General features: G+C 38.7%; 1 protein-coding gene across 6 annotated transcripts in view; it reads right to left on the bottom strand.

Moving 5' to 3' along the window:
* The window catches only part of BRD9 (bromodomain containing 9), a 56,789-nt gene that overhangs the window by 27,579 nt on the left and 8,834 nt on the right, over window positions 1-20,376 (bottom strand). Inside the window, exons 4-8 of one of the 6 annotated variants that reach the window (XM_054018688.1) lie at window positions 19,172-19,232; window positions 16,416-16,560; window positions 12,039-12,149; window positions 11,136-11,311; window positions 2,919-3,063 (exon numbers count right to left, since the gene is read on the bottom strand). In XM_054018688.1, coding sequence (XP_053874663.1) covers window positions 2,919-3,063; window positions 11,136-11,311; window positions 12,039-12,149; window positions 16,416-16,560; window positions 19,172-19,232 — 638 coding nt within the window. The remainder of the gene's footprint in view (window positions 1-2,918; window positions 3,064-11,135; window positions 11,312-12,038; window positions 12,150-16,415; window positions 16,561-19,171; window positions 19,233-20,376) is intronic. The other 5 variants (XM_054018689.1, XM_054018690.1, XM_054018692.1 and 2 more) reach the window with 5 other exon arrangements.

The raw sequence follows: 20,376 nt of genomic DNA, 5'->3' as shown, positions 1-20,376 counted from the left end.
GAAATATTACTACTCTTGATCCAAAAAGCCAAATACCTGCCTCTTCCCCATATCTGACGGATGGGTGCTCTTTCATTCTTCTATTTGGAACTTACCTGCTGCTATTACTTTAAATCTCACATTAAATATCCCTCTCTTTCTAGCTCATGATTTTCTTTCTTAAAGTGTCTCTTAAGAAGTGCCACAAAAAATTATTTCTAAATAGTTTAATAAACTCCATATTGCACATAATGAAATGGGTGATGCACACTTGGAAGGGGGAATGCACAAGAATGATACCTCCATGTCACAAAAGAGCAGCAATTTACACCAAGAAAGGGTTTGAGGGCGGGCCAGCATTGGCTGCAGCCACTGGGTCTGTACTAGCCTGTATTAAAGCCTGGGCCTTAAAAGCTGCACATATGGAGCAACTTACTCCTTCTCCACATGCTCATCCCCTCTTCTTGTGAGCTGGTTACATTCTGCATCAACTAGCCCTCTTCAAAATGTTTCCCAACTGGCTGTTTCACACAGGATTGCTGCTGCATGTGGCTTTCAAAGGTCTGTTTGGAGGCTTCCAAAAGAGCCTCAATTCCCAGTATGCCCTTCTAATGACACAATGAAGCAGAAGGTCCAGTCGGAAACTATAGCTTCTCTCCTCTTTCCCCCTTGCTGAATCAACTGTGCTTACGGCAATTCCTCCTAACAGTCAGGGAGATAAGATGCAGGAAAGTAAGTAAAGTTAAAGTTACCAACTATGCTCTCTGCCCATCATCCAAGCTCTCCAGCAAACCTTTCCCTCGCAATGACCACCAAATGCAGAGGAGCAAGATGGACTGGGACAGTGGATGGGATGCACATGCATCCCGGGCCTTTTCAACTAAAGTAGTCTCTAGGAACTCCTGTCATCTTATGACATATGAGAGATGGGGGTGTGGAATGGAAAATGAAATTGAAGGTTCACTACAATGTTAAGTCTGCACATGATAAAATTAAACAGTTGCTGTAAACCTCAATGTCTGCCTCAATGGAGGACTGGAGCTAAAATAAATAAATAAATACGCTGCTCAGGACTCTGATATAAGCAGAGTCCTGCAGTCTTCAAAATTTCCCAAGTTGCTATTTCCTACAGCACCCACACAACTCACAGTACAACCTTGAGTAGCACCCCCTGCCCCGCCCACCCCACAAAAACAGCTTGTCACACCTACCCCATCATTGATGGCTGGGCAAACTTGTCAAGGTCACAAAGCTAGGCTCAGCACTTATGTTGGCCTTAGTGGCAGCTAATGAAGGAGACCCCCTAAATGATGTAGTTGACAACTAGGCAGCCTGTAAGCATACCCACATATCCACATCTATGTTATAACTGAACCCTCCTACCCTAGGAGCAGCACTGGTGGATGTAATCTCTGGAGCCAGGTTCAAGACAGTTTAGCCTGCTGTTAGTGCCCCAGGTTCATCAACACAGCCAGGTGCAGATGGCAGGGTATGTTCTTCATGTAGTGTCACTCAAGAATGTGTTGTGAGTAGCAGTGAGCAACTGGAGAACCAAAAAGAGTTTGGGGGGGAGGGGCACTGGGATCTATACCTGAAGTAGGAAGTTAGGAAAATGTAAAGATGAACTCAAAAAGGGGAAAGAATTCCTAATAACCCTCAAATACATACTAACGCTAATTTACCTCCAGCTACCTGATAATGTGGTAGACAAGAGAATCCTGCCACTATGTTACAGTCATCTCTAAGGGTAAGGACTCCAAAGCAGCTAACCTAACTACCTGACTATTTTCTCCTGGTGAAATTCCGCAGAGAACTGACATGAGACCTACATGCCACTTAAGAGCCACTGAAACCCTAATTAAATGGCTTAAATGGGACTTAAGTGATACAGTCCTTTTGCTGGTCTTCCATAAAAGGTGAATTTCACCCGCCATAGACTTCACGGCACTCCGGAAATGTAAGCAGTATTAGGGTTACCATATTTAAAAAATAAAAAAAGAGGACACTCCACAGGCCCTGGCCCCACCCCTTTCCCACCCCCGGTCCTGCCCCAACTCCGCCCCTTCCCCAAAATCCCCACCCTAACTCCCCCTCCTCCCTCCCAGCCACGCGAAAAGGGCTGCCCGAGTGCTACCGGCTTCACGGTTTGCCGGGCAGCCTCCAGACCCTGCGCCCCTGGCTGACGCTTCCCCAGCACAGCTGGAGCCCGGGAGGGGAAGCACCCAGCCAGGGGCGCAGGGTCTGGAGGCTGCCCGGCAAACCATGAAGCCAGTAGCGCTCGGGCTTTGGGCAGCCCCAATGCCTCCGGCCAGGCACTTCTCCTCCCCGGCTCCAGCTGCTCTGCTCCTCCCCTGACTCAGACTTCGGCTCTGTTTAAGAGCCAAGCTCCCCGAGCCAGCGCTACCTGCTTCGGGCAGCCCCCGTACCTCCGGACCCCAGCCGCCGGAGCAGAGCAGCTGGAGCCCAAGAAGGGACGTTCCCGGCCGGCGGCTCGGGGTCCGGAGGCACGGGGGCTGCCCGAAGCCGGTAGCGCTGGCTCGGGCAGCTTGGCTCTTAACAGAGCCGAAGAGTCAGGGGAGGAGCAGAGCAGCTGGAGCCCAGGAGGGGAAGTGCCCGGCCGGCGGCTGGGGTCCGGAGGCAAGGGGGCTGCCCGAAGTCGGTAGCGCTGGCTCGGGCAGCTTGGCTCTTAAACAGAGCCGAAGTCTGAGTCAGGGGAGGAGCAGAGCAGCCACGGGAGAGGAAGTGCCCGGCCGGTATTTTTCCCGGACATGTTCGGCTTTTTGGCAATTCCCCCCGGATGGGGGTTTGATTGCTGAAAAGCCGGACATGTCCGGGAAAAACCGGACGTATGGTAACCCTAAGCAGTATCCACAGAACTTATTTCTTGTGATGTGACAAAAATTTACAAGTCAGACACTATAGAAAATGGTAGACTTGACCATGTTGTAGACCTTGCTGTTTGGTAGATATCTGTTGATCCTGTCTCGAGCTTCATCTGCTGCATGCTCCACCAAGGCCAGGACATGTTCTTCAGCAGTGCTGTCTGTTAGACTGCATGCATTTCCTTCAGGTTCAAATATGCAACTACAACAGAGTACAAATTGTTCAAATAAAAATGGAACCAAACCCATTTTCAAAACAATCTAATGTTTCATATTAACCAACATCCAACACACATTCTTGTTTCTGATGACGTGTGAATTTTAAAGTTTACTTTTCAGTTGAACCCTTTTAACTAAAATAGCTACAAGCAGCTAAATACAAATGGAAGAACCACAAACCACACATTAATGGAACAGGACAGACAGTTTGAGCTACTTCATATATAAATATAAAAAAAGCGTAGAAAGGGAATGTTGTGGAAGAACAGAGAGAATGCATCATCTCTGTATTATATACATTTTAAAAGAATAATTTTGGGTCTAAGGGGCTTATGAATTATGAGGTCACTAGGGTACCATGAGCCATTTCTTAGGTGGTATGTAAGACGCTGTATAAATTAGATTTCAGGATGGATAGAAGTCAGTAATTAAAAGAAAAAATCAGATTTTTTTGATTAAATGCTTTTTGAGGAAAAAAAGCAATCTAAAGATAGTTTTAAGATACATTATAGCTCAAAGATATCTCATCATGGAATAGGGATTATAAATTCTAATTCTATAGTATGAGACAATATAGTCATGTAACGTTTAAGAAAAGTTTTGTAAATGAGTTCCAATAGTTCATGTATCAGGGACCCAATTTTATGGGGTTCTAGGGGCTTCTGTATAGATTATTTAGGTTAATTTTTCTGTCTACACAATGGGACTCAGTGCTCAGTCTAGAATATACCATCAGAGATGCTTAGTTTTGCAGTTCTCAAACTGTGGATTTGTGTCTCCAGAGATAATGTGCTTGTTAACAGTAAAAATGTTTTTAAATAAATAAATAATATACAGAGGTGAGAAATAACTGACCTCAACCCTATTGTCCCTCTGCAAATTTGTGTACACAAAGTCAATCCCTTACCTCTTTCTAAATGTGCAAAGTTTCAAAAAGTTCAATGAATAGAAGATTGTTGGGGGTGGAATAGATCTGGACAAAGAGAAGTTGAGATAAATGTGAGAAGGGAGGGACAGGCAGTAGAAACAAATGTGAAACTGTTTGAGCAGCATATTCCAGAAGTCTTGAGGTCTTTCTGAGTATAACCTTCATTGATTTGAGATCTACCATACCATTTTCTCACCGGAAGGGAAAACCTATAATGGCAGCAGGCCATAAAAGAGACCCATTTGGGGAATATTTTAATGAAGTTCCTCTACGTGTGGGTAAGACGGGCATGTGTGCAAAGTGAAAACAGTGCAACAAAGAAATGCAAGCTCTGTTTGCCTAAATGAAACAACATCATGAGAAGTGTTCCTTCTCAGGAGGAAGCTACGTTGAAGATGATGTAAAGAACATGTCTGAACATGCAGGATCTTCAGGTTGGTAAACTTTTATTTCATACTTTTTTCTTAAAGACTGTCTGTCTTCCTTCTGGACTATTCTTGAGTTCTCATGTTTGAGCAAAAAATATAGTAGTTACTCTATAGTACTCTCATTTTAGATGCAGTTGTGAGAAAAATATAAATAGCTGAACTAGGCAGATCTTCCTTTAACAATTTCACCTTTAAAGTAGTACTGAGTGTCAGCGAATGCAATGAGCAGTATGGTAATAATAATTAAATAACTGCACTGACTTATTTTGTTTAGGAGAATCAATCCTCAACAATCAGAATTCTGAAGACTATCCACCTTCAAGATCACCATCATTTTCTATAGTTTCAGAGTTATCTGCCAATGATAGTGTTTCAGTCACATCATGTATGTCACATAGCCACAGTCTATCACCTGTAGCAAAAAGAAAAGAAAAAAAAATCTCCATCATCCAGAAACAACAATAGGTAAGTTTATCATAAGAACCAGCAGATTACAAAAAGTAGTAATTGATGTAAAAATTGCCCGGTTTGTTTATGCAACAAACTCTCCTTTCCATATGATTGAGAGCCCACACTTCATTAACATGGTTCAGTCATGAAGACCAGGATACTGTCCACCCAACAGAGCAGATGTTGCAGGCAAATTGCTGGATAAAGTGCATGAAAAAGAAATTGAGCAGTGTGTAAAAGGTCTAGAGGGTGAAATTGTTAACGTGAGTCTTGATGGGTGGAGCAATGTCCACAATGATCCTGTTGTATGTGCTTGTGTGACAACAGAAGAAGGGAATGTCTTCCTTACAGAAAACTGATACATCAGGAAATGCACATGGAGCAGAATACTTACCAGAAGTAGCAGTAAAAGCTATAACAAACTGTGAAAAAAAAAAAATTCAAATGTCTAGTACGCAGCTTGGTCATAGACAATGTTGCAAATGTATCCAAGATAAGAAGAAATTTAGAAGAGAGTCCCAAGCTTAACATACGGTTGCAGTGCTCATTTGATGCACCTCCTACCCAAAGACTCCAGTGTTCCAGAAATAAAGGCTAATGTTGTTGAAACTGCAAAATACTTCCATAACAACCACTTTGCAGCAGCTGCTCTGAAAAAGGTGGGAGCTAACTCTCCCACAAAACGTGCAATGGAACTCAGTAGTGGACTGTTTTGAGCACTACAGCAAGAGCTGACCTAATCTGATGACAGTTTGTGAGCAAAATCGTGAAAAAATAGATGGCACTGTCACAGCCAAAGTTCTCAACATTGGGCTTAAGAGAAATGTTGAACACATGCTGAGTACCCTGAAGCCTATTTCTGTAGCCTTGAACAAAATGCAGGGAAATAGCTGTTTTATTGCTGATGCTGTTGATATTTGGAAGGAACTGAGTGAGATCTTAAAAAGAGAAATATGCAATGATAGAGTTAAATTACAAGTATTAAAAAAAAACGAATGGGACAATCACCATTTCATTTTCTTGCAAATCTTCTCAATACTCGGTACCAAGGTCAAACCGTAACTGTTGAAGAAGAGGAGTTGGCTATGACATGGACATCCAGGAATCATCCCTCCATAATGCCAACTATAATAAACTTCAGAGCTAAGGGTGAACCATTCAAGAAATATGTTTGCTGATGATGTTTTAAAGAAAGTCAGACCAGTGAACTGGTGGAAGTCACATAAGCACTTGGATTCAGAGACTGTTGAAGTTATAATCTCACTTTTAACAGCAGTAGCTTCTCCTGCCAGTGTAGAAAGAATATTTTCTTCCTTTGGACTAATTCATTCCAAATTGAGAAATGGTTCGGGATGTGAAAAAGTAGGAAAGCTTGTTTTTCTTTTCCAGATTATGAACAAACAGGAAAATGAAGGTGAAGACAACTGAGTTATCTGCAGAAGCCAATATTTTAAATTTCTCATGTTGACCTGGCTGACTTAGTAGATTTATTTAAAAAAAAAAAAAAATTTAATTTAACTATTTTAAACAATTTTAACAAAAACAAGTCTGAATTTAAAAAACTTGAATGTTTAACTATATTCAATAAATCTCATGCTTGTATTGTTAAACTATTATATGTTTGCTTTTGAAGAAAAAAAATCCAGAATACATAACGTTGTTGTTTTAGTTAAATAAAACAATTTAAATGTCTGTCTGGTGATGTTCTCCTCTTAATACAGCAGGGCAAAAAAATCCTCCAAATATTAATGATTAACCTGTTGAATTGGAGATATTTATGAAGTCATTGGGAGGTGAACTATCTGCTTCAATTACCTTTGGTAAATGAAATAACCAAACAATCATTCATTTTCTGATATAGCTGTAAAACTAATCTGAAAAGTTTTCAAAATAAATCACTTTAAAAATGTATAATATGTACCTTCTAAAAATGAAACCTACATCTATCTCTCAGTTGTGAAGAATATGTATTAAGGTTATAACAACCAACAAGAATGCACTTTTATGTAGAAATCCATGATTAAATCAAGTCTGACTAGTGATTTAAATCATGATTTAAAATCAAATCCACCCTGTTCGATTTCCTTACACCAATCTTTTTTCCCTTCTGTGATCCTTCCAATCACTCAGCATGCAAGTTACATCAGTATAGAATCCCTTAAACCCAGTGGCCCAAATTCAGATGGGATGTATAAACAGCAAATATTGCAAAAGTCACATTTACAGAAAAATGCAAAAGGTCACAGGTACATTTTGAGCAAAATATCCTTGATTGTCTGATAATTAGGGCTGTCAATTAATCGCCGTTAACTCATGCAATTAACTCAGAAAATTAATCACAATTAATTGCAGTTTTAATCGCACTGTTAAACAATAAAATACCAATTGAAATTCATTAAATATGTCAGATGTTTTTCTACATTTTCAAATATATTGATTTCAGTTACAACACAGAATACAAAGTATACAGTGCTCACTATTATTTTTATTACAAATATTTGCACTGTAAAAATGATTTTTCAATTCACCTCAAACAAGTACCGTAGTGCAATCTCTTTATCGTGAAAATGCAACTTACAAATGTAGATTTTTTTGTGTTGCATAACTGCACTCAAAAACAAAGCCATGTAAAACTTTAGAGCCTACAAGTCCACTCAGTCCTACTTCTTGTTCAGCCAATTGCTAAGAGAAACACGTTTTACATTTATAGGAGATAATTCTGCCCACTTATTTACAATGTCACCTGAAAGTGAGAACAACAACAACAATGCATTAATTAAATCTGTGACTGAACTCCTTGGGGGAGAACTGTGTGTCTACTGTTCTGTGTTTTACCCACATTCTATCATATATTTCATGTTATAGCTGTCACGGATGATGACCCAGGATGTTGTTCGTTTTAAGAACACTTTCACTGCAGATTTGACAAAATGCAAAGAAGGTACCAATGTGAGATTTCTAAAGATAGAGACAGTATGTTTAAGAATCTGAAGTGCCTTCCAAAATCTGATTGGAACAGGGTGTGGAGCATGCTTTCAGAAGTCTTAAAAGAGCAACACTCCAATATGGAAACTACATAAACCAAATCAACCTTCTGCCGGTGGCATCTAACTCAGATGATGAAAATGAACATGTGTGGATCTGCACTGCTTTGGATCGCTATCAAGAAGAACCCATCATCCGCCTGGACGCATGTTCTCTGGAATGGTGGTTGAAGCATGAAGGGACATATGAATCTTTAGCACATCTGGCACGTAAATATCTTGCAATGCTGGCTACAACCGTGCCATGCAAATGCCTGTTCTCACTTTCAGGTGACACTGTAAACAAGAAGCGGGCAGCATTATCCCCTGCAAACGTAAATTTGTTTGTCTGAGCGGTTGGCTGAATGAGAAGTAGGACTGAGTGGACTTGAAGGCTCTATAGTTTTACATTGTTTTATTTTTGAATGTAGGGTTTTTTTGTACATAATTCTACATTTGTAGATTCAAATTTCATGATAAAGAGATTGCACTACAGTACTTGAGTGAATTGAAAAATACTATTTTTATAGTGCAATTAATAAAAAATAAATATAAAGTGAGCACAGTACACTTTGTATTCTGTGTTGTAATTGAAATCAATATATTTGAAAAAATGGAAAACATCCAAAAATATTTATATAAATAGTATTCTATTATTTTTTAATCACGTGGTTGATCTTTTTAATCACTTGATAGCCCTAATGATAATATTATATCCCATTAACTAATAGTTTAAAAACATTAAAAGCTTAGGTCTCTGAGACACACTCAACATTGGACGGAGTCAAATTTCTACACTTCTGTTCAGGAAACTTGATCAGTAAGTTATAAAGAACATGGGTGACATTTTCAAAAGTAACTTAGGCACTTAGGATTCTAAATGCTTAAATTACTTTTGAAAAACGGAACTTAAATTTTTTTTTGAAAATTTTACTTCACAACATTCTACTGGAAAAAACCCTAAAGGGTTCCCTCTCCTCCTTTTTATCATGAATGACTCATGTACAAACATGTATCTTTAGGTTCTGGTTGTGATCCCATTGCAAAAGAACTCCTGCTGACTATAATGGTACACGATCAAGCCCTTCAGGTTGTGCAAGATGTAAGTTGGTAAATGGGTATGAATCTAAGGGCAGGACTTCTCTATCCGCCGGATCGACGGATAGAGATCGATCTATCAGGGATCAATTTATCGTGTCTTGGCTAGACGTGGCTAAATCGATCCCCTAATGCGCTCCCCGTCGACTCCGGAACTCCAGCTTAGGTCGACCCCACCCCTAGCGTAGACCAGGGCTAAGTAATGAAGCCCATTGAGGGGGCCAGGAGAAGGCGCAAACCACACCGAAATCACTTCAGAATTTGATCTCCTGGATGGAATTAGAGACCAGTAATTCAGTTATTTGAGTTTACACTTTGGTAGAGCACCAAGAGGAAGGATGGTCCAGTAGACAAGGTATTAGCCTGGGACCCGGGAGACTCAATGCCCTGCTCTGCCACAGACCGCCTGTGTTTTGAGAATAAGTACATTAAAGACTGCGAGGTCCTCAGATACTATGGTAATGGGGGCTGTAAGAATTAATCAGAATTGGGGCCCTACTGTGCTGGGCATTGTACAAGCCTAAATGAAGGTGTTCCTCCTTATTTTGTATGTAAATGATGTTGAGTCTGTATTCCCATTAACAGAATCCTACTTCCAGTTTACTCTCCTCAATTCCATCAAGTAACCCATGAAAAATAAACCAGTTTTATTAATGAAAGCACTAGCACTTATACTGTTGAACAACTCTCTCCCCCTACAGTAGAACCTCAGAGTTACAAACAGCTCGGGAATGGAGGTTGTTCGTAACTATGAAATTTTCGTAACTCTGAACAAAACGTTATGGCAGTTCTTTTAGAGGCTTACAACTGAACATTGACTTAATACAGCTTTGAAACTTTATTATACAGAAGAAAAATGCTGCTTTTAACCACCTTAATTTAAATGAAACAAGCACAGAACTGTTTCCTTACCGTGTCAAATCTTTTTTTAAAACTTTCCCTTCATCTTTTAGTAATTTACATTGAACACAGTACTGTACAGCACTGAATTTGCTTTTTTTTTGGTCTCGGCTGCTGCCTGATAGCGTACTTCTGGTTCCAAAAGAAGTGTGTGGTTGACCGGTCAGTTCGTAACTCAGGTGCTCATAACTCTAAGCTTCTACTGTATAATAATTCCAGTCAATGCAAACACTCAAAAACATTTGAAGAGTTCTATTTTTAACCCCACACCTCTGTCTCTCTCTCGCACACACAGAACTGCTAAACTAATCTCCTGTTTCTTCCATTAGCCACTAAAGATGATTAGCAGAGCTGTCAATCACCAGGGCTGTTCCAAAAATCTCAGTGGCAGATTATATTCTAAATTTTTTTATATTTAAAAGGACACCATAAGCTTGGAAAAAAGCAATAATTGACTGGAAATTTTGGACCTAATATAGTTACTAATTACAGTAAGTAAGATTACCTTAACTGAAAAATGTTTGCAAAAAAGTTTACTATTTTTTCCAAGTGTGTTTACTCTGTTCATTTGACAAAATTGCTAGTTTTACTGTTTCCTTTGATAAAAAGACCCTTATAAACAACAAGAGGGGAAACATAAAACATGTTTAAAGGATTTGCATCCTGCTACACAAACCTTCAGTTTAAAAAAAAAACTGTACTATTTACTAATTTTGGACTTTTTTTTTGCAACATGTATTTCATAACTTTGGTGTCAAAATAGCCACCCTTTAAAACTTGAAGTTCATAATTTCTCAGCAGGCTTGACATTACTCACAGGAACTATTTCTGCAACTTCAAGAACTTTGGGGAAATGTGATGAGAAAAGGTGACAGACACTTGGAGGTGAAAGAGGCTTTAAGCCACCATTAAAATAAAGTCAGATCTTAATTTTAGAGCATGTAAAAGAGGAGGAGAAAATATTTATCTATTCATCAACAGTCAAGTCAGGTTAGTTTGTAGAGGGAGGTATATTCAACCTTAGAAGCAGTGTGGTTATAGATTTGGAATCATCAACCTGTGAAACTACTGCATGATTAAATTTCATGTTAACATTGTATTACTTAAAGTATTAAACACAAAACTGCAAAGAGTTGCTCCCTACTCCTTACCCAAGCCTGGCCTGCTGCATTGATCGAGAGTACAATAGCTGCCACAAAGCAGTATGCATTTCCATTAAGACCTTTACCTAATAACTTCTTTACTTGGCTTTTTGGATTTCTTGGCAGTCTCTACTTGTACAGGAACGACTTCAGGAACAGGTTCCTCAACAGCTGTGTCTTCATCACCCAAAAGAGCTGCCTGCTGAGAAAAATCCATGTCCTGCATAAACGACATGCTGCGCTTCAAAGCTAACAGCCGTTCCTAGAATCAGAAAGGACAGAGCGGCAGGGACTTTACCTTTCCCTCATAGCCAAGATGCTATGATAATGGGATGGGATGGGAATGGCCATGGCCTTATTTTGCTCCTATTGTCTAACTTCCAATGGTGATGCAACATGATTTGGTCATGGTAGCATGGCACCAGAATTTCTGCAGCCCGACTTTCAAGAAAAAGTAAGAACTACACAAGTAGATACAGCTGCCTATTTTACATATAGACTTACCATAACTGAACTGCAACACACATGCAAGGTAGCCTACAAACACTAGTCCATATCAACAACTATTCTACAGTAACAGACAAGGGGAAAATCCCTCAAATCTTTTTACAGTCATAAAACTTTTTAAAAGAGCTCAGCTCATTTAAAATCGATAGGGTAAATGAAATTTGTTTCTGGAGTGAAACCTTGTGTCCAAAGTTTCAGTCTGAAACAAATTTTTATAGTTGGGTTATATAGATTTAGGCCCTGTTTCTGCTCCCATTAAAGTTAGTGGAAAAGCTCCCGCTGATTTCAATGGTGCATAATCAGGACCTAAGAGAAAGGGGTTTATAATGGAAATGCCAACAAGTCCTTAAATATAGCAGCACGGGTGGGCACTGCTATAATTAATGACAGATGGATGAAATAATGTTTATCACTATGACTGATTATAGTACTTGTCAGTTTAACAAATCTTTTCTGCTTTTTGTTTTTAATAGATCTCTTACTTTGCTCATCATCTTAAAGCCTGTGTGGAGTATCTTCTTGGCTAGCTTGTAGTAAACAGTATCTGGTCTGTTGTACGTCATTGCATTATCACACATCAGTTTAAAATCTGCCTGAAAAATACAAAACACAAGAGTTGCTAAAACTTCATATCTCCTTCAATAACTGAACATAAAAAAGAGCTCCAGGTAACATCCTGTGAAGACAGCCACATTAAGACGCATTCAATGCAAAGACATTTTGAGAACGCCAAGAAGTGTCCAAAGACATTAAGTGAATATAAGTCAAAAGTGTAAAAGTGACTTGCAAAGGGTTGCACCTTTTTTGCTTCCTTATGATGTTCAGTGAAGTCCTGAAAGGTTAAATTTTATTTATTTATTTTATGCACACACAACTTTTTCCTTGTTCGTTTTTTAAACTCAGAAGTAGCTGGAATATAAAGTAAGGTTTTTCTTGATTTTCCAGGAGGGCTCACTGAGGTGATGGAGTAGTCACAGATCTGTATTGTGAGCTCCCTTGCTTCTTAACTGAAGGTTTTTGGGTCACAATCTTCAAGACATTTTCCCCCTCCCAATCATTTATTCCAATTTAAATTAAAATGATGTAAACAAAAGCATAGGACAAGGAATTTTAAAACAGCCTGAATAAAAATCAGTTCTCTTAATCTAGTTTAATTGCATGACATCTCTGATGTTACTATTACAGTTCTATAGTGTCTTTCAAGAGAAACAGGGCACAAAAGAACAGAATTTCTAAAGTAAAAGCATTTTTGAAACTACCTTTCAGACATCCTTTAAACATAAAAATAAAAAAGTAGAAAAGGCATAAACACATTTTTTCTTCTTTTGCTTTCCATGTCACCTTTAAAATCTGCTACTTCTCACGTCTGGACTTCTCTAAAGGGATCAGTAATAGAGGTATATTCTGATGTAAACTGGATAAGCCTTTTAAGTGTGCAATTCCTTTCCATGCACATTAAAAAAGAACAATATTCATTATTATTGTCTCACAATAACCCAATGGAAAGTAATATTAGCAGTTTTACATGAGATCCATGAACTAGTTAAAAAAATTCTTCTGTAGACTTGAAATTGATATGAAAGTTTCAGAAGATTGCAAAGCAAGAATCAAAGCGAACACTCAAGTCCCTTGGCCCTCATTAAATTAGATTAGGGCATGTTAAATTAGAGCTAGCTTGACAGCACTGGTTCCCAAAGGTGGCTGTAACTCCCACTAACACTTTAAATATTGAAAGGGTGGCTGTTCAAACAACTAGATCTGAATGATTCTCTGCACACAAATCAGGTAGCTACTCATGCAAATCATAATTTCTTGGTCATTTGTGCATGAACATACCCTATCTGTGGTTGCACTTTTGTGCAGGGAATTATGTGCCTTTTTGAAAAACAAGCCTTTGGAGTTTATAGACTCAGGGCCAGATTTTCAAAGGTGTTTAGGCATTTTAAAATGCAGAGTGGAGCCTAATGGGATTTTAAAAAGCTCCTAGGTGCCTATCGTTGGAGTTAGGCACTTAGGTGCTTTTGAAAATCACATTAAGTGCCTAACTACATCTTTAAAGTGCCTAAAGACCTTTGAAAATCTGGACCTAAACTCCTAACCAGATTCTGATCTCAGAAGAAACTCTTTAAATTAGAATAAATCTTTTTTTTCTTAAATTTCCTGGTTCAAAGCAGGGATTGGGAAAGTGTTGCTTTGATACCTAGGGCAGAAGCCATCAATCCAATGCTAAAGAAGCAGAGGGGCACAATCACAGCTGCTGTGACTACTTGAGGTTAAGTGATTTGCCTCTAGCCTCTTTGATTAAAGAGACAACTTGAGGGACAGAAATGGGGGATTGTGAACAAGGGCACATGAGTGAAGGAGCAAACAAGGTAGGGAGTCTGGGCTATATGCGACATGACTCCTGAATTGCTGTTTGGGGAGGACAAAAATCTTTTCCTAAGCTACTGGCCTTGGAATAAGCTTCACTCCTTGGCAGCAAAGCTATCGCAGGCTCCCCTCACCCAATCTCTTTCCTTAGTTGACGTGTATGTTTCTGAATGACTCTTCTCTTACACGGAAATATTTATTCAGGTCAAGTACCTCAGTTAGGCCTTGGCTACACTTACCAGCTAGTTCGACGGCTGGAAATCGAAGTTCTGGGTTCGACTTATCGCGTCTAGTCTGGACGCGATAAGTCGAACCCGGAAGTGCTTGCCGTCGACTGCGGTACTCCAGCTCAGCGAGAGGAGTACCGCGGAGTCGACGGGGGAGCCTGCCTGCCGCGTGTGGACCAAGGTAAGTTCGAACTAAGGTACTTCGACTTCAGCTACGTTATTCACGTAGCTGAAGTTGCGTACCTTAGTTCGAATTAGGGGGGGTAGTGTAGACCAAGCCTAAATCATAACTGGTGTAGCAGCAGTTAAGAGTTCACTCCTGTAAACAGAACTAGAATGAACATTTATGCCTTTATAGATAAAACCCAACAGCTCAAACTTCATCTCAAAATCAAATACCAGTCAGGGCTTATCATGGAATACTGGTGTAATGTGATTTCTGTACACTTAATAAGGGAACCATCACATTTTGCACCAGCTACAATGTGGGACTATGCCCATAAGAAATATAGAATGTCCTGCAACAAGCAATCTGAGATGACAAAGTATGAACCACAATGATGAAACCCACATCTGAAAGAAAAGGATTCAAACTCTTTGTTGAGTACAGGAGATGAGACACTTGGCAACCTCTACTCCCAGAGTATTCAGTAGAAACTGAAGCTACAAAAAGAAATCCAGGTGAAGACTTTGGAAACAAATGACAGACAATCTTGCTAATAGGGGGTGATGATATAATTGTCATAATTTCTGAGGTGGCTTCTCCTCTGCTTACAACCACTATCTCAGTCTTGCCTGTGTTGAAACTCAGCCTTCCAACTCTCACCCACTCCTTGCTGTTAAGATGCTGAATAGCTCATTCCAATGAACCAGTGGAGTTGGAAGAGACAGAAACAAAAGGTGAGTGTTAGTACACTGAAGAGACTGCAACCCAGACCTTTCTTACCAACTCCCGTAATGGCCTCATACTTCACTGAGCAAGAAAGAATAATTGCACAATCCCGAATGAGAGCACCTTTGGGAAAGACAAGTAATTGTTTGCCCAATACCACCCTGTAGGACCTCTCAAAGAAAGGAACAGAACCACTCAACAGCAACACCGCCAACCTCTATTAAGTTCTAAAGATGCATCAATACCACCTTATGAACAATGATATTCAAGGCAGCTGATGGATCTAAAAGAATCACTATGAACATCTTGTTTTCATCCATCACCAGCGGAGCAAGCAATACCACCAATGTAGTTCCTGGTAACTAGAACCAAAATACACCCAATGGGAATGAAACAGGCCATTTCCTCAAATCCCCTAAAACAAGTCATCAATAACCAAGAAACTGGTCCAATGCTAGCCGGCAATTTCAAACTGTAAATCACTTGGAAAAGACAATAATCAAAGAATGAAACACTAACTGTACAAAAAGATAATACAAACTAAAATTAGAATTATTCTTTATCAGAGGGCAGGTCTACACTACTGCTTAAATCGATCTAACGTAAAAAAAAAAAGCCAGCCCCCTGAGCAATGCAAGTTACAGCACCCTAAGCACTGTCCACACTGGCGCTGTGTTGGCAGGAGATGCTCTCCCCCAACATAGCTTCTGCCTCTTGCAGAGGTGGAGTAATTATGCCAACAGGAGAGCGCTCTCCTGTCAGCATAGAGCGTCTTCACCAGACACGCTACAGCGGCACAGCTACACCGATGTAGCGCTTTTAGTGTAGACCTGCCCTTATACAAAGTATCTGCCAAAGAATTATGGAGACGCTAATAGCAGCTCTCTAGTTAAAGCGGAGCTGAAATTTCCACATACAGCACATATTTCATTTATGTCATAGAACATCACGATCATTTAACATAAGTCAAAGTGTCTCTAAAGGGCACCATCACCTTTTGGTCATTAATGAACTAATCTAGATTTAAACAAATCATCTAGAGTTCTCTAAAATAAGTTCTTCTCAACCTGTTTTTCTGAATGTTATCTCCTTGTAGCACTGAATTGCATACCACAGTAAGTTTATCAGTAGTACACATTCTTCATCTGCAATAATCTTAGCAGTTGCCCTAGGACAGCGGGACGGATATATACAGAGTATAGAGTATAATCCCACTCCTACTAACAGGATGTAAAAGTGTGATGAATTATTTATAAGTAAATTACATGTTAGAAGCCTGACTGACGAACTAATGTCACTTAAAAATCTGACTCAAATTAAAAGTTTTTTATTGAAAATGTTTTGAAATAACCATATCCTTATCACTTCACCTTGAATTCGGTGACTGATTTGTACTCATTTGCTGCTATTTTGTCCTTCATAGTGCCAAAATCCATGGGATGTTTTATTATCATGGAATATCCAGGAGCAATGGCATCTGTGACTGGAAAAGCAAAAAACCCATGAGGATCTTTCCTAAAATGGAATAAAAATATGTATAATTATGCTAAGAAACAAAATGATCACTACTCCTTATAACATATCATTTTATGTCATTAACACCAGTTGTCGCTTAAAAAAAAAAAGTATCTGCTGATATGGGAGAGAGAGTTTTGACTTGATTTAAGAATATTTAGTCTGTGGGGGAATATTTTTATTAAGGCTGTCGATTAATTGCAGTTAACTCAAGCGATAAAAATTAATCACAATTAAAAAAATGTATAGCAATTAATCACAGTTTTAATCGCACTATTAAACAACAGAATACCAATTGAAATGTATTAAATATTTTTGGATTTTTTCTGCATTTTTAAATATATTATTTCAATTACAACACAGTATACAAAGATGACAGTGCTCACTTTATATTATTTTTGATTACACATATTTGCACTGTAAAAATGGTAAAGAAATAGTATTTTGCAATTCACCTCATACAAGTACTGTAATGCAATCTCTTTATCGTGTAAGTGCAACTTACAAATGTAGATTTTTATTTGTTACATAACTGCACTCAAAAACAAAGTCTTGTAAAACTTTAAAGCCTACAAGTCCACTTAGTCCAACTTCTTGTTCAGCCAATCACTAAGAGAAACGAGCTTATTTACATTTACAGGAGATAATGCTGCCTGCTTCTAATTTAGAACGTCACCTGAAAGTGAGAACAGGCGTTCACATGGCACTTTTGTAGCCGGCATTGCAAGGTATTTATGTGCCAGTTATGCTAAACATTCGTATGCTCCTTCAGCCACCATTCCAGAGGACATGCTTCCATGCTGATGATGTTTGTTAAAAAAATAATGCATTAATTAAATTTGTGACTGAACTCCTTAGGGGAGAATTGTACGTCTCCTATTCTGTTTTGCCCGCATTCTGCCATATGTTTCATGTTATAGCAGTCTCGGATGATGACCCAGCACATGTTCGTTTTAAGAACACTTTCACTGCAGATTTGACAAAACGCAAAGAAGGTACCAAAGTGAGATTTCTAAAGATAGCTACAGCACTCGACCCAAGGTTTTAGAATCTGAAATGCCTTCCAAAATCTGATCGGGGTGTGGAGCATGCTTTCAGAAGTCTTAAAAGAGCAACACTCCAATGCGGAAACTACAGAACCCGAACCACCAAAAGAGAAAATCAACCTTTCTGCTGGCGGCATCAGACTGAGATGATGAAAATGAACATGCGTCGGTCCACACTGCTCTGGATGGTTATTGAGTAGAACATGTTATCAGCATGGACGCATGTCCTCTGGACTGGTGGTTGAAGCATGAAGGGACATATGAATCTTTAGTGCATCTGGCACATAAATATCTTGCAAAGAATACAATAGTGCCATGCAAATGCCTATTCTCACTTTCAGGTGACATTGTAAATAAGAAGCTGGCATTATCTCCCGTAAATGTAAACAAACTCATTTCTCTTAGCAGTTGGCTGAACAAGAAGTAGGACTAAGTGGATTTGTAGGCTCTAAAGTTTTACATGGTTTTGTTTCTGAATGCAGTCTTTTTGTACATAATTCTACATTTGTAAGTTCAACTTTCATGATAAAGAGATTGCACTATAGTACTTGTATTAGGTGAATTGAAAAATACGATTTTTTTTTTACAGTGCAAATATTTGTAATCAAAAATATAAAGTGAGCACAGTACACTTTGTATTGTGTTGTAATTGAAATCAATGTATTTGAAAATGTAGAAAATATCCAAAATTATTTAAATAAATGATATTCTATTATTGTTTAACAGTGTGATTAATCGTAATTAATTTTTTTAATCGCTTGACAGCCCTAATTTTTATTTATAAGCCAGTGCTTGAAATTGTTTATTTATTGATTGTTTGTTTATTGATTTACTGGTATACATTTTGCATTTAAATCTGTATTAGTTTCCCTTAAACAACAAAAGATCAGTAGAAATTGTGGTCACTCAATACCTTGCAGGATTAACTCTTGTTTTCATCTTTTTGATTAGGATTTTTCTTCTTTTTTAGTAAAGCAATTTAATTAAGAGTGGTGTTCCTGATTAACTAGTTTTAGAATAGCCGATTAATAGTCTCAAATTAAGTTTATAGTTTTTGTTTTTTGTTTTTTATACAAAGGGAGAAAAAATAGGTTCTACTAGTGATTTTTCAAAGACTTGGACTATACACAGCTGATATCTTACAAAAAATTATAAAATGAAAAAAACTCTCCCAACCAGTGAGTTAACAGCTAATAAATTATGAACTTTTATTTGAATCAGACAGATAGAGAATAAATCATAAGATTTTATCAGAGATTATTCCATTTTATGGAACAAAAGTTTGCAGTTGGTTTCCAATCCCTAAAATAAGTAATTAATGTACTAAAGTGCCCTAGAGCAAAAATCAAATTACTAATGATAGCGGAAACTTTTAGTTCCTACTTTTCTAAATGCAATTAATCTTGAATAGTTTCTCTTACTGGGTCCAATAAGGTAGCAATGGTGGTAAACCAAATTATAAATCAGTCTGAAATGATTCATCCCAAAATGAAGGCCAAATTAGAAGGTTCTAAAGCAGCATCGGTTACCATCTACACAGCCTTCTATATAATATGCAGACCTACCTTTGCAACTGACGAAGGAAATGCTCTAATAATTGTTGGATGGGTGTGCTCTCATTTTCAGCTGCAATTTGAGAGAGTGAAAAATATTTATAAAGTTCAGTCAAATGACAGTATTTACTTCAGAACAAAGTTCATGTTTTATACACCTCTACCCCAATATAACGCTGTCTTCGGGAGACAAAAAATCTTACTGCGTTATAGGTGAAACCGCGTAATATCAAACTTGCTTTGATCCGCCGGAGTGCGCAGCGCCCTCCCCCCCCCCCCCCGAGCACTGTTTTACCGCGTTATATCCGAATTTGTGTTATATCGGGGGAGAGGTGTACCTAACTGAGTCTTTAATACATAGCCCTGTGGCTCAAACTCGCTCCAGAAGCCAATAAGCCTTGCATTTCAAAGGCAGCAAAAGCACGTACAATAAATCTATTCCTGATATGCAATAAAGCTTTATTTCCTTATATGTTAGTTATTTAATTATATTAAATAAGAAATGTTCATGCAGCATAGAAGTAAAAAAAATACATGCACTATGGTGCCTACAGCAACGTAATCGGCCATGACACAGAACCTGCCTATTTTATGGCAAGTATTTAACAAGGAGTAATATATTCAGGCATCTGTTTAACAAGAAAATGATTTCCTATGTGACCGCTGACTGTGCAGATATTGCTGCAGAGGTGCTGATTTCTGCATTTCCTGACTTCATTTTATCAGTGCAACCTTAGTGTTCCATTTACAAAAATTTTTGCATTAGTTTTCCTAAGTTTTGGGTTAATTTTTAAAAAATAAAGACAAAGAACAAACAATTAATTACTGTACAGACGAATCTATGAAGTGCACACTGATCCCTTAATGGTTGTGCACTTCAAGGAGAGAGCACAGATTTAGCAGTGGCAAGAATTAAAAACAAGCAATATTCTGAAATCTCCTGGAAAGCAGATTAAGGCCCACTTCTCACCTGATAACAGAGACCCTCTTCCCCTTTCCTCAACCAGAACAGGAAGGACAAGTGAAATGTTTGGGGAAGCCACATCTCTAGATAGGTGAAAAAGAGCAGCCCACAGGACACATTTCACAGTCATCTGTTTCAAATTTGCCAGGCTTTCAATGCCCCAGTGTGTTCAGAGGCAGTAAATGTGAATGACCTGTAGGATTATGGCTCATTCTGACAGTGGGCTCACACCCTCCATTTAGGGAGCACCCAT

Source organism: Malaclemys terrapin, chromosome 2, assembly GCF_027887155.1.
Source record: "Malaclemys terrapin pileata isolate rMalTer1 chromosome 2, rMalTer1.hap1, whole genome shotgun sequence".
NCBI lineage: Eukaryota > Metazoa > Chordata > Testudines > Emydidae > Malaclemys > Malaclemys terrapin.
Note: the sequence above shows the minus strand (reverse complement) of the source record. Positions and strands in the feature narration are given on the sequence as shown.